Source organism: Oncorhynchus tshawytscha, linkage group LG04, assembly GCF_018296145.1.
Source record: "Oncorhynchus tshawytscha isolate Ot180627B linkage group LG04, Otsh_v2.0, whole genome shotgun sequence".
Classification (NCBI taxonomy): Eukaryota; Metazoa; Chordata; class Actinopteri; order Salmoniformes; family Salmonidae; genus Oncorhynchus; species Oncorhynchus tshawytscha.
Genome location: NC_056432.1, coordinates 21,544,633 through 21,559,010, shown reverse-complemented (window position 1 = coordinate 21,559,010; position 14,378 = coordinate 21,544,633). Strand labels below are relative to the sequence as shown.

General features: G+C 47.3%; 1 protein-coding gene across 2 annotated transcripts in view; it reads right to left on the bottom strand.

Annotated features, from left to right (window-relative positions):
• The window catches only part of LOC112232799 (neurogenic locus notch homolog protein 1-like), a 58,779-nt gene that overhangs the window by 24,545 nt on the left and 19,856 nt on the right, over positions 1–14,378 (bottom strand). For both annotated transcript variants that reach the window (XM_042320470.1, XM_042320471.1), the window contains exons 4-12: positions 11,163–11,501; positions 7,298–7,420; positions 6,763–6,996; positions 6,313–6,468; positions 4,312–4,497; positions 4,051–4,164; positions 2,122–2,235; positions 1,587–1,820; positions 1,344–1,454 (exon numbers count right to left, since the gene is read on the bottom strand). In XM_042320470.1, the coding sequence (XP_042176404.1) occupies positions 1,344–1,454; positions 1,587–1,820; positions 2,122–2,235; positions 4,051–4,164; positions 4,312–4,497; positions 6,313–6,468; positions 6,763–6,996; positions 7,298–7,420; positions 11,163–11,501 (1,611 nt within the window). The remainder of the gene's footprint in view (positions 1–1,343; positions 1,455–1,586; positions 1,821–2,121; positions 2,236–4,050; positions 4,165–4,311; positions 4,498–6,312; positions 6,469–6,762; positions 6,997–7,297; positions 7,421–11,162; positions 11,502–14,378) is intronic.

Genomic DNA, 14,378 nt, shown 5'->3' with positions numbered 1-14,378 from the left:
GAACTCTGCATCCAGCAAATTAGTAGATAAAGCATGTCTGGTTGGAGGGTGTATGCTGGGTGAAGAACTTTCAGAAATCTCTTCCAATACACATTGCCTGTGAGAATCAGAGGTGAACCAGTTGCATACACAGCTCGAGCAAGACATTCATCAGCATTTCTCTGACTATGTTCCTCCATTGAGTCAAAAAACTTCTGATTCCAGGAGGACCATGAACTGCTGCTATCGATAAGGTGTCTGATTAATCATTTTCACATCGAATAGAAGTAGAGGGACTTTTGTCAGAGGTTGCTTGTTGTGAGCAGTGAGGGAACTTCATGCACTTGGCCAGATAATTCTGCATCTTTGTTGCATTCTTCACATATGATTTGGCACATTATTTGCAGAGGGTTGCAATTCCAATGAATTGAGGCTAGTTTAACCAAAATATGCCACAAGACCTAGAATTGCCTTATGTGTATCCCACAAAAAAGGTTCACTGTTATAAGCTAATTTTTTTGATGAATTTAATAAGCTAAATTCCCCAAATTCCCGGGCTTAACTTCCCATGGACATTTCCCTGAAAGTTTCTGATCCTTTGCAACCCTTGTCAGGAACCACACCTGTATGGAAGCACCAGCTTTGAATATACTTTGTATCCCTCATTTACTCAAGAGTTTCCGTTATTTTGTCAGTTACCTGTACAAATTAATAACACTATGGTTAGAACTTATGAAACTTTGAACATAATATCATGTAGTAATCTTTGGAGTTGGTCACAATCCATGAAGATATCATTTTGAAGTAAAACACAAAGCCCAACCCGTGCTACACCAGACAATGGACCATACAATGGGCTCTATATCCCCACAGTAAATGTATCCACCTAGAGAAACATGGGATTTTTAAGTCCGGTTTTGTTGGCCACTTGAAATGACGCCGCCATTCAGCAGGTGCCACGCATAACATAAAGAGAGGCCATTTAGCCCTAAAGCATGGACCAACCCCCCCCCCCCTTTTAAAATATCAACTTTCAGGAATCTTTCAGGGATCTTTCCTCCAGTGAAATCCCGGGTGAGTGTTGGTCCTTTCAGAGCCTGGTGAGAGAGGCCAGCTTGTGTGTCTAGGCAACAGGTTGGAGGGGGGCTGGAAAGTGACAAGGCCACAGAAGGCCTTAAAAGGAGTGCATTCGCTTACCATCTGTCATCTCTCTCCCTCTTCCACCCCTCCACCCTACCCTCTATGCTCTTGTTTGTCCTGCCTTCACCTGAGAGGTCTGAATAGGAGAGGTAGGAGTACCCCCTTCAAATCTCAACCTCGGTAGCCACAGTCAGACAAACTGGTCCCCTACAGTATCTACTTACCGCTGTAGCCAGGCTCGCAGGCACACTCGTAGCCATTGATCTTGTCGAGGCATGTCCCGTAGTCACATGGCTTGCTCTTGCAGTCGTCCAGGTTGACTTCACAGTTTATACCTAGAAGCAAAGAAATTAGCATCAAAGTTTCTATAGTAACATTTATAGTAACATCGAGGACAGTTTCAAGCTTAGAAAAGTCTTTTAGTGTGTGTGTGTGCTCGCGTGTGTGCATGCGTGCGTGCGTCTGACCTGCGGTGCCCATGGGGCAGGTGCAGATGTAGGAGTTCTCGCGGTCCTGGCAGATGCCTCCGTTCCGACAGGGCTGACTCAGACACTCGTTAATGTTGGTCTCACACAGCCGGCCCGTGTAACCAAGGCGACAGTAGCAGGTGAAGGAGGCCAGGCCATCCTTACAAGTACCATAGTGACAGGGGTCCGAGAAACACTCATTGATGTCGGTCTCACAGTGTTGCCCCGTGTAACCTGGTAGAAAGACATGGAGTTTGTCACTTTAGTTTAATTTCTCTCCATTCTATTCAGGAGCCAGAAAACATTCAATACGTTTTAGTTTATTTTGAAATCTATGTTTGTTGTTTTGTTGTTGTTTTTATGCTCCTGCTAGTATCACTGCTCTTTATCAGCCCCAAGGCCTTCATCAGAGCTTTTCTGAGTGTTTTTAATTTGCACATTGCTCCACCCACATCTGTTCAATGTATTGAACGGGATTGGAGTCGAGGGAAAATAAACGTGTGTTACCAAATCTAACAAGGTTCTGTTTTTATACCTTCAGTGCATTCACAGGTGTACTTATTGGGGCCATCTGTGCACTTGGCGCCATTCTTGCAAGGCGTGCTGGAGCACTCATCAATATCTATCTGGCAAAGGTTCCCAGCAAATCCTGGAAAAACAAGAAGATGTAGGGAGTGAGTGAGTGTGTGTGTGGTTCATTAGAGTGATCTTACCAAGCCCAAACTATGCCCACTCTATCCCTGGAAGCCTACATACATTATGATGAGAGCCCTCAATGACAGAGATGGCTGCATATGAATCAAAATGCCTGCCGTACTACAAGCTTACTGTGTTCTTTCCTTCTATTCCTTTTCACCACTGCTCCCAAAAGGGGGGCTTCCAAGGCCTCATGACCAGGGGTGAAAGACAAAGGGGGGACTGTCTGCTCAATGTAATGCAAAGCCGAGCCAGTTGCCTCTTTTGTCCCCCAAAACTTTTCCATCACAATGTGCATTATCCCGTCCTGCTCTGCCCACTTTCCCCGCCCGCTTCTCCCAACAGGGCTAGCTTGACCTCTGAACTCAGCTATTCAAATCCCTCATCATTCAAAATCAACCAGCAGGCTCCCTTATTTTCTCTAGTCATTCTAATCTCTGTTTTTATTTCTTCTTCCAACTTCTGTCGCAGGAACGTACAGTGTTCAGTAGTCACACATTTGAATTCTAAGTGGTAAAAAGAAGGATTCTATCTGATAAAGAACACACAGGTGGTCTAAGCCAAACTGCCAGCCAGACACCAGTTGTCACTAATCCAAATAGGAAGTGGCTACATGGATATCTGTTAGCTCTGCTCCATTCACAACACAGGGTCCTTTCAATTTCCACTGTCCATCCATGCTAACGCTAATATTACCTCACACACACCTCCCAGTGCCAAAGAGGGGATTTAGCCCGGGCTTCTGGAATCACACATTTCAAAAGGGACGAGTGGGGTTTCCATGGAGATGATGTGTACAGAAATTAAAGGAGAGAGGACCATACCCTACTCCGGCCTGGGCTTACACAGGAACAAATTTACATCACAAGCAGGCAATGGGGACCCCAAAATCCCCCGCCTCTACCCCATAACCCCTCTAGAGCATAACCGTCTGTGCGTCTCAGTCCCCTCCCGTACCCCAACACCCCCTCCCACTTTCACTACTCTCTCATTCAGGCCTCTCTCCTGGCCCCCTTACCCCATCCCCATCCCATAGATATGGGGGCTTTTCAACAGCTAAGCTCTAGTGTTCTCTGCTGTACTGCTCTACTGTTAACTGCACTTTCTCAACACAAGGAGCCTCCTGCCTTTCTCTCTGAGCTTTTTTTGATCAGAACCAACTGAGTACTGCACTATTTTCCATCAGAATTACTTCCACCTCAATAGCCCTGCTGAAAGAATGAAAACAAAAACACATTTTAGAGGCTGAGAAACCTTGTTCAGTGTCAGTCAGCCTCACGTTCTTCTATCAGAGCATTCCTGTGCTAACAAAACCCTCAATGCCTCGTGTCACATGCTGTAGTCCAACCCTAATGGAATCCCTGTAGAAATACCTCATGAAATCATCTAGATTCTACATGCACCAAATCACTACACACAAAACTCAAACCTCACCACAACAGCTTCTACAACTACACAGAAATGTAATACATGAAAACACAACACTATTTCAGCTGATATTCTTAGTTAGACGTTATCTCCTTAATTCTCTCTCAAATAACGTTATTGTGGCTAGCTACATCCAAACCAAGTTTAAGTGCACACTCATCAGAGTAAAACCTTGTTCTAAGTGAAAACTTTGTCAAGCCCTTCCTTATGGATTTTCCTCGTCGGGCGCTGGCCTGCTAAAGCCTGCCTGAGGGCAGGGATTAGAGTCTGCCTCCCGCGCCCATCCAGTCCAGGGGGGTGATCGACCCCCCTCAGACCGCCGCAGCGTCCCAGGGCTCACCTGTGGGGCACTGGCAGTGGAAGGTGTTGATCTTGTCGATACATTTCCCATTGTTCAGGCAGGGGTTGTTGGCGCACTCGTCAGTATTGATCTGGCAGAACAGTCCCTCATAGCCTGTAGCCAATTAGCAAGGGAAACAAGACACAGGGCCAGTTAGTTAGTTAGTTAACCATGAGATTTGTATAGTAACATTGACCATGCCTGACTTCAAAGATATAGGTTTAGCTTACAGCCATCCTTTGATTAAAACGGTGTCTTTACCTGGCATACAGATGCAGTGGAAACCTCCTATCTGGTCGAGGCACGTGGCTTCGTTCTGGCAGGGGTTGGAGAGGCACTCGTTGACGTCGTGTTCACATCGAGCTCCAGAGAAGCCGGGCTGACACTTACACTGGAACGAACCCTTGGTGTTCAGGCACTTCCCTCCATGCTCACAGGGGTTGCCACCTAGACACACAAAGAGACATGGAGTGAATCTTAACAAACATGTTACAGGGTGTGCTCCTTCACAATGCTGTGTAGTGGTTGCTACCTGTCTGCCTCTCTGCTGTGTAGTGGTTGCTACCTGTCTGCCTCTCTGCTGTGTAGTGGTTGCTACCTGTCTGCCTCTCTGCTGTGTAGGGGTTGCTACCTGTCTGCCTCTCTGCTGTGTAGGGGTTGCTACCTGTCTACCTCTCTGCTGTGTAGTGGTTGCTACATGTCTACCTCTCTGCTGTGTAGGGGTTGCTACCTGTCTGCCTCTCTGCTGTGTAGGGGTTGCTACCTGTCTGCCTCTCTGCTGTGTAGGGGTTGCTACCTGTCTGCCTCTCTGCTGTGTAGGGGTTGCTACCTGTCTGCCTCTCTGCTGTGTAGTGGTGTCAACCTGTCTGCCTCTCTGCTGTGTAGGGGTTGCTACATGTCTACCTCTCTGCTGTGTAGTGGTTGCTACCTGTCTGCCTCTCTGCTGTGTAGGGGTTCCTACCTGTCTGCCTCTCTGCTGTGTAGGGGTTGCTACCTGTCTACCTCTCTGCTGTGTAGGGGTTGCTACCTGTCTACCTCTCTGCTGTGTAGGGGTTTCTACCTGTCTGCCTCTCTGCTGTGTAGGGGTTGCTACCTGTCTGCCTCTCTGCTGTGTAGGGGTTGCTACCTGTCTACCTCTCTGCTGTGTAGGGGTTGCTACCTGTCTGCCTCTCTGCTGTGTAGTGGTTGCTACCTGTCTGCCTCTCTGCTGTGTAGGGGTTGCTACCTGTCTGCCTCTCTGCTGTGTAGGGGTTCCTACCTGTCTGCCTCTCTGCTGTGTAGGGGTTGCTACCTGTCTGCCTCTCTGCTGTGTAGTGGTTGCTACCTGTCTGCCTCTCTGCTGTGTAGGGTTGCTACCTGTCTGCCTCTCTGCTGTGTAGGGGTTGCTACCTGTCTGCCTCTCTGCTGTGTAGGGGTTGCTACCTGTCTGCCTCTCTGCTGTGTAGGGGTTCCTACCTGTCTGCCTCTCTGCTGTGTAGGGGTTGCTACCTGTCTGCCTCTCTGCTGTGTAGTGGTTGCTACCTGTCTGCCTCTCTGCTGTGTAGGGGTTGCTACCTGTCTGCCTCTCTGCTGTGTAGGGGTTGCTACCTGTCTGCCTCTCTGCTGTGTAGGGGTTGCTACCTGTCTGCCTCTCTGCTGTGTAGGGGTTGCTACCTGTCTACCTCTCTGCTGTGTAGGGGTTGCTACCTGTCTGCCTCTCTGCTGTGTAGTGGTTGCTACCTGTCTGCCTCTCTGCTGTGTAGGGGTTGCTACCTGTCTACCTCTCTGCTGTGTAGGGGTTCCTACCTGTCTGCCTCTCTGCTGTGTAGGGGTTGCTACCTGTCTGCCTCTCTGCTGTGTAGGGGTTGCTACCTGTCTACCTCTCTGCTGTGTAGGGGTTGCTACCTGTCTGCCTCTCTACTGTGTAGTGGTTTCAACCTGCCTGCTTCTCTGCTGTGTAGGGGTTGCTACCTGTCTGCCTCTCTGCTGTGTAGGAGTTTAGACCTGTCTACCTCTCTGCTGTGTAGTGGTTTCAACCTGTCTGCCTCTCTGCTCATGGCCCTCCTGCTACTTGGACCCTATCGGGCTGATTTCTACCGGCCTCCCCTCAACCCCTGTCAGCCCTGGCCCATGAGTGGGTTTCTGATCTCTGAGGTCGAGGAAATCCCATTTCTAGTTCTTGACTAACCAAGCATAACGAAGCCCATGAAGAATAAAGCCAATTCCTATATTGATCTAATGTGTGTTTCTGAAAGCATCCCTCAGTGGTCTGAGCTTAGTTACCTAGTGAGCATTCGTCAACATCCTGGTCACAAGCGGCGCCAATGTAGCCAAGGGGACAGGTGCAGATGGCCTTGCCATTGACGGGGTTGGTGTCACAGTTAGAGCCTTTCTGACAGGGGTTACTAATACAGGCGTCATCCAGATGACACAACAGACCTGGCACAGCACAAATAAAACAGGAGATGTTGATAGGCGTAACAGTTATTTACTTCGTTAAAGTTATTTATTTAGTTATTGTTTTTCAACCTTGTAATAACTAGCTATAGTAAATACAGTGAAAATATATGTGCTGCTGGCACTGTAAAAGGAAAGACTACCAATTTAGTATCACTGTTGTAAACACACGAGATTCAGCATAAATTGGTGGAAGATATACAAGTATAAAAAGCTCAGGGTCAGAACAATTAAAAAACAAGGAGAAATGCAGAAGACCAAAGTACTTTGGCTGACCTGTGCGACCATGGGGACACTCGCAGAAGAAGGACGCCACACGGTCATGGCAGATGGCACCCTGATAGCAGGCGGCATTGGCACAGTCGTCAATATTCTCTCCACAGTCATCACCCGTCCACCCGTTGACACAGACACACTGGTAGGCACTGTAGATGTTGTGGCACGTTCCACCGTTCTGGCACGCGTTGGGCATCAGTTGGCACTCGTCAACGTCCTCTGTACAGAACTGGCCTATAGGGGAGAACATGGAGGAAATGCACTTGTCAACAGCGCACCGTGCACCCAAATGGGTCAACGAGAGCCAATGAGAGCCAATTAATAATAATGAAAAGTAAGGGGACTTCCACTGTGGAGTTCAGAGTAGGGTCAAAGTTATCCCATAAAGACTGATGCAGGGTGATACAGTATATGTTTGTATTCACCTCATGATCTAGGTTAGGATTGGGTAATCTGATCCTAGATCTGTATTCATGAGCAACTTCTACCAGGAGTGTAGAGAAGAGTGGGTGGGTGAGGGGTACTGTATGGTTACCTGTGAATTCTGGTTTGCATTGGCAGTTATAGGTGTTAACCCCGTCCACGCAGGTTCCTCCATTGTGACACTCGTGTCCTGGACAGTCGTCAATGTTAGTGTCACAGTTCTGACCCGAGAAACCTGGAGAGGACAGGACATCATGTTAAATACACACATATTACACACTGTTGATTGTCATCTCAACAGAAGTGATCATGTTATATTTGCATGAATAAAGAGGGAATATCAAGGAAGCCTATTGGATATCTAAATATTTTTGTCTCTTTGGATCATTCTCTTTGCTTTTCTTAGTTTAAAAAATGCCTGGTTGGTTTCTTTCAAAACAAGGGAAGTGAAACTCTTTTACAGTTAATGTGGTCAACGGCCTCCTTCTTCAGAGGGTAATGAATGGCAGCGGTGGCAACCCTCCTTGAGTATGTGGCAGTCAGAAAAACAGCCAGCCACACCACAGCTACCCTTCCTGCCCTGGCATTACACAACACAACACCACACTATTGTTTGGCTCCCTGACTGCAGAAGAAAAAGACAGGGACATTTAATAGGCAATACTGCCAATTTTGTGGAAGTAGAATCTGAGCACCATTGGATTGTTGACAATGAGAGTACTTGTCTTGATTCATAATATAAATTATTTTTCTTTGGTACTGAAGTTACTGTGAGAACCGTCCAAAATAGTGTGTAAGGCACAAAGACAGTGGTATGGCGCTTGCTAGGAGCTCATTGGAGGTCTGTCTATCCCAGCCTGTCTTTAGAGCAGGGTGGAATTGGTGACGTGATGTGTGGGGAGCAGGGAAAGGGGAGAGAAGATGACAAGTCCTGGTAACCTATAGGACTAGCAGGCTCTACTTTGCTGTGAGAATGTTGTCTCTCCGCCATTTCCTCACAATAAGGCCCAATGCTTTCCTGTTCACACACACACACACGCGCACACACACACAGCACTATGGAGCCACTACAAACAGCTCTCACACACACAGCACTATGGAGCCACTACAAACAGCTCTCACACACACAGCACTATGGAGCCACTACAAACAGCTCTCACACACACAGCACTATGGAGCCACTACAAACAGCTCTCACACACACAGCACTATGGAGCCACTACAAACAGCTCTCACACACACAGCACTATGGAGCCACTACAAACAGCTCTCACACACACAGCACTATGGAGCCACTACAAACAGCTCTCACACACACAGCACTATGGAGCCACTGCAAACAGCTCTCACACACACAGCACTATGGAGCCACTACAAACAGCTCTCACACACACAGCACTATGGAGCCACTACAAACAGCTCTCACACACACAGCACTATGGAGCCACTACAAACAGCTCTCACACACACAGCACTGTGGAGCCACTACAAACAGCTCTCACACACACAGCACTATGGAGCCACTACAAACCGCTCTCACACACACAGCACTATGGAGCCACTACAAACAGCTCTCACACACACAGCACTATGGAGCCACTGCAAACAGCTCTCACACACACAGCACTGTGGAGCCACTACAAACAGCTCTCACACACACAGAACTGTGGAGCCACTACAAACAGCTCTCACACACACAGCACTATGGAGCCACTACAAACAGCTCTCACACACACAGCACTGTGGAGCCACTACAAACAGCTCTCACACACAGCACTGTGGAGCCACTACAAACAGCTCTCACACACACAGCACTGTGGAGCCACTACAAACAGCTCTCACACACACAGCACTGTGGAGCCACTACAAACAGCTCTCACACACACAGCACTATGGAGCCACTACAAACAGCTCTCACACACACAGCACTGAGGAGCCACTACAAACAGCTCTCATACACACAGCACTATGGAGCCACTACAAACAGCTCTCACACACACAGCACTGTGGAGCCACTACAAACAGCTCTCACACACAGCACTGTGGAGCCACTACAAACAGCTCTCACACACACAGCACTGTGGAGCCACTACAAACAGCTCTCACACACACAGCACTATGGAGCTACTACAAACAGCTCTCACACACACAGCACTATGGAGCCACTACAAACAGCTCTCACACACACAGCACTATGGAGCCACTACAAACAGCTCTCACACACACAGCACTATGGAGCCACTACAAACAGCTCTCACACACACAGCACTATGGAGCCACTACAAACAGCTCTCACACACACAGCACTATGGAGCCACTACAAACAGCTCTCACACACACAGCACTATGGAGCCACTACAAACAGCTCTCACACACACAGCACTATGGAGCCACTACAAACAGCTCTCACACACACAGCACTATGGAGCCACTACAAACAGCTCTCACACACACAGCACTGTGGAGCCACTACAAACAGCTCTCACACACACAGCACTATGGAGCCACTACAAACAGCTCTCACACACACAGCACTGTGGAGCCACTACAAACAGCTCTCACACACACAGCACTATGGAGCCACTACAAACAGCTCTCACACACACAGCACTGTGGAGCCACTGCACACAGCTCTCACACACACAGCACTGTGGAGCCACTACAAACAGCTCTCACACACACAGCACTATGGAGCCACTGCAAACAGCTCTCACACACACAGCACTATGGAGCCACTACACACAGCTCTCACACACACAGCACTATGGAGCCACTACAAACAGCTCTCACACACACAGCACTATGGAGCCACTACACACAGCTCTCACACACACAGCACTGTGGAGCCACTACAAACAGCTCTCACACACACAGCACTGTGGAGCCACTACAAACAGCTCTCACACACACAGCACTGTGGAGCCACTACAAACAGCTCTCACACACACAGCACTATGGAGCCACTACAAACAGCTCTCACACACACAGCACTATGGAGCCACTGCAAACAGCTCTCACACACACAGCACTGTGGAGCCACTACAAACAGCTCTCACACACACAGCACTATGGAGCCACTACAAACAGCTCTCACACACACAGCACTATGGAGCCACTACAAACAGCTCTCACACACACAGCACTGTGGAGCCACTACAAACAGCTCTCACACACACAGCACTATGGAGCCACTACAAACAGCTCTCACACACACAGCACTATGGAGCCACTACAAACAGCTCTCACACACACAGCACTGTGGAGCCACTACAAACAGCTCTCACACACACAGCACTATGGAGCCACTACACACAGCTCTCACACACACAGCACTGTGGAGCCACTACACACAGCTCTCACACACACAGCACTGTGGAGCCACTACACACAGCTCTCACACACACAGCACTGTGGAGCCACTACAAACAGCTCTCACACACACAGCACTATGGAGCCACTACAAACAGCTCTCACACACACAGCACTATGGAGCCACTACAAACAGCTCTCACACACACAGCACTGTGGAGCCACTACAAACAGCTCTCACACACACAGCACTATGGAGCCACTACAAACAGCTCTCACACACACAGCACTATGGAGCCACTGCACACACAGTTTCTTCCTCCTGCACTCACATCATGACCAGCCACTAGACAACAGAGAACAGTACTGCTAGTTTAATTCTCAGTGGTTTTGGATGTTTGATTGAGTCAAGATGGCTTGAAGTGGGTAGACTCGTGGAGAAAACACTTAGCTGCCCCTAAGTGGAAACGGATTGCACAAGTTGAAAGTTCATACAGGATCACATCCTAACTTTATATATTCTCACATAACTGAAACTTTTTCATAGTTGAATAGACTGATTGTAAATGGTTTGGGATACAAGCGCCTGCTAAATTACTAAAATGTCATGTAAATGTAGGCTTCTGCTCATAGTGGATCAGACGGGACCACATTAAACAGAGCAGTACCTGGCACACAGGAGCATTCGTAGGTGGTGTCTCCCTTCTGGACGCAGGTGGCCCCGTTGTGGCAGGGGGAGGGGTTGCACGGTAGGTAGCGGGTATCACAGTGCTTGCCTGTGTACTCCTGGGGACACTGGCAGCGGTAGGTGCCCACCTCGTTCACACACACCCCTCCGTTCTGGCAGGGCAAGGGGCTCTGGGCACATTCATTGACATCCTGCTTGCAGGTCTGACCGTAGAAGAAGGGGGTGCAGGAACAGATGTAGTGGGACTCGAAGGGGGTGCAATGCCCGCCGTTGGCACAGGGGTTAGAGGCACAGGGGTCTGCCTGCTGGCACTGCTTACCTGGAGGAGACAGTGGTTTTATTGCGATTTGATGTTCCAAACACATTGCTCACCATATGTCTGCTACAGACAGACAAGAGCCATGAGAAAACAAGTTTTGATCAGTTATGGAAATAAAAATGCTGAAAACAAATTTGCTCCCTATTTCAAAAGAAGATGGAGAACAAGCTATAAAGGACAACTACTGGAGTTTTGGTGCAGGTACAGCCAACTAGCACAACAATTATATTGCAATATTGTCCAAACGATTCGATGCAATTTATCGTCAAAAATAATATCCTGAGATGTAACTGTATCGATTTTTTCGCTCATCACTAATTTAATGTACAGTCATGGCCAAAAGTTTTGAGAATGACACAAATATTAATTTCCACAAAGTTTGCTGCTTCAGTGTCATTAGATAATTTTGTCAGATGTTACTATGGAATACTGAAGCATCATTACAAGTGTCAAAGGCTTTTTATTGACAATTCCATGAAGTTAATGCAAAGAATCAAATTTATTTTTTCAAGACCTCTGCAATCAGCCCTGGCATGCTGCCAATTAACTTCTGATCCACATCCTGACTGATGGCAGCCAATTCTTGCATAATTAATGCTTGGAGTTTGTCAGAATTTGTGGGTTTTTGTTTGTCCACCCACCTCTTGAGGATTGACCACAAGTTCTCAATGGAATTAAGGTCTGGGGAGTTTCCTGGCCATGGACCCAAAATATCGATGTTTTGTTCCCCGAGCCACTTAGTTATCACGTTTGCCTTATGGCAAGGTGATCCATCATGCTGGAAATGGCATTGTTCATCACCAAACTGGTCCTGGATGGTTGGGAGAAGTTGCTCTTGGAGGATGTGTTGGTACCATTCTTTATTCATGGCTGTATTCTTAGGCATAATTGTGAGTGAGCCCACTCCCTTGGCTGAGATGCTTTACTGTTGGCATAACACAGGACTGATGGTAGCGCTCACCTTGTCTTCTCCGGACAAGCTTTTTTCCAGATGCCCTAAACAATCGGAAAGGGGATTCATCAGAGAAAATGACTTTACCCCAGTCCTCAGCAGTCCAATCCCTGTACCTTTTGCAGAATATCAGTCTGTCCCTGATGTTTTTCCTGGAGAGAATTGGCTTCTTTGCTGCCGTCCTTGACACCAGGCCATTCTACAAAAGTCTTCGCCTCACTGTGCATGCAGATGCACTCACACCTGTCTGCTGCCATTCCTGAGCAAGCTCTGTACATGTGGTGCCTCAATCCCGCAGCTGAATCAACTTTAGGAGACGGTCCTGGCGCTTGCTGGACTTTCTTGGGCGCCCTGAAGCCTTCTTCACAACAATTAAACCGCTCTCCTTGAAGTTCTTGATGATCCGATAAATGGTTGATTTAGGTGCAAACTTATTGGCAGCAATATCCTTGCATGTGAAGCTTTGTTTGTGCAAAGCAATGATGACGGCACATGTTTCCTTGCAGGTAACAATGATTCCAAGCACCACCCTCCTTTTGAAGCTTCCAGTCTGTTATTCGAATTCAATCAGCATGACAGAGTGATCTCCAGCCTTGTCCTCGTCAACACTCACACCTGTGTTAACGAGAGAATCACTGACATGATGTCAGCTGGTCCTTTTGTGGCAGGGCTGAAATGCAGTGGAAATGTTTTTTGGGATTCAGTTCATTTGCATGGCAAATAGGGACATTGCAATTAATTGCAATTCATCTGATCACTCTCCATAACATTCTGGAGTATATGCAAATTGCCATCATACAAACTGAGGCAGCACACTTTGTGAAAATGTATATTTGTGTCATTCTCAAAACTTTTGGCCACGACTGTACATACAGTGCCTTGCGAAAGTATTCGGCCCCTTTGAACTTTGCGACCTTTTGCCACATTTCAGGCTTCAATCATAAAGATATAAAACTGTATTTTTTTGTGAAGAATCAACAACAAGTGGGACACAATCATGAAGTGGAACGACATTTATTGGATATTTCAAACTTTTTGAACAAATCAAAAACTGAAAAATTGGGTGTGCAAAATTATTCAGCCCCCTTAAGTTAATACTTTGTAGCGCCACCTTTTGCTGCGATTACAGCTGTAAGTTGCTTGGGGTATGTCTCTATCAGTTTTGCACATCGAGAGACTGACATTTTTCCCATTCCTCCTTGCAAAACAGCTCGAGCTCAGTGAGGTTGGATGGAGAGCATTTGTGAACAGCAGTTTTCAGTTCTTTCCACAGATTCTCGATTGGATTCAGGTCTGGACTTTGACTTGGCCATTCTAACACCTGGATATGTTTATTTTTGAACCATTCCATTGTAGATTTTGCTTTATGTTTTGGATCATTGTCTTGTTGGAAGACAAATCTCCATCCCAGTCTCAGGTCTTTTGCAGACTCCATCAGGTTTTCTTCCAGAATGGTCCTGTATTTGGCTCCATCCATCTTCCCATCAATTTTAACCATCTTCCCTGTCCCTGCTGAAGAAAAGCAGGCCCAAACCATGATGCTGCCACCACCATGTTTGACAGTGGGGATGGTGTGTTCAGGGTGATGAGCTGTGTTGCTTTTACGCCAAACATAACGTTTTGCATTGTTGCCAAAAAGTTCAATTTTGGTTTTATCTGACCAGAGCACCTTCTTCCACATGTTTGGTGTGTCTCCCAGGTGGCTTGTGGCAAACTTTAAACAACACTTTTTATGGATATCTTTAAGAAATGGCTTTCTTCTTGCCACTCTTCCATAAAGGCCAGATTTGTGCAATATATGACTGATTGTTGTCCTATGGACAGAGTCTCCCACCTCAGCTGTAGATCTCTGCAGTTCATCCAGAGTGATCATGGGCCTCTTGGCTGCATCTCTGATCAGTCTTCTCCTTGTATGAGCTGAAAGT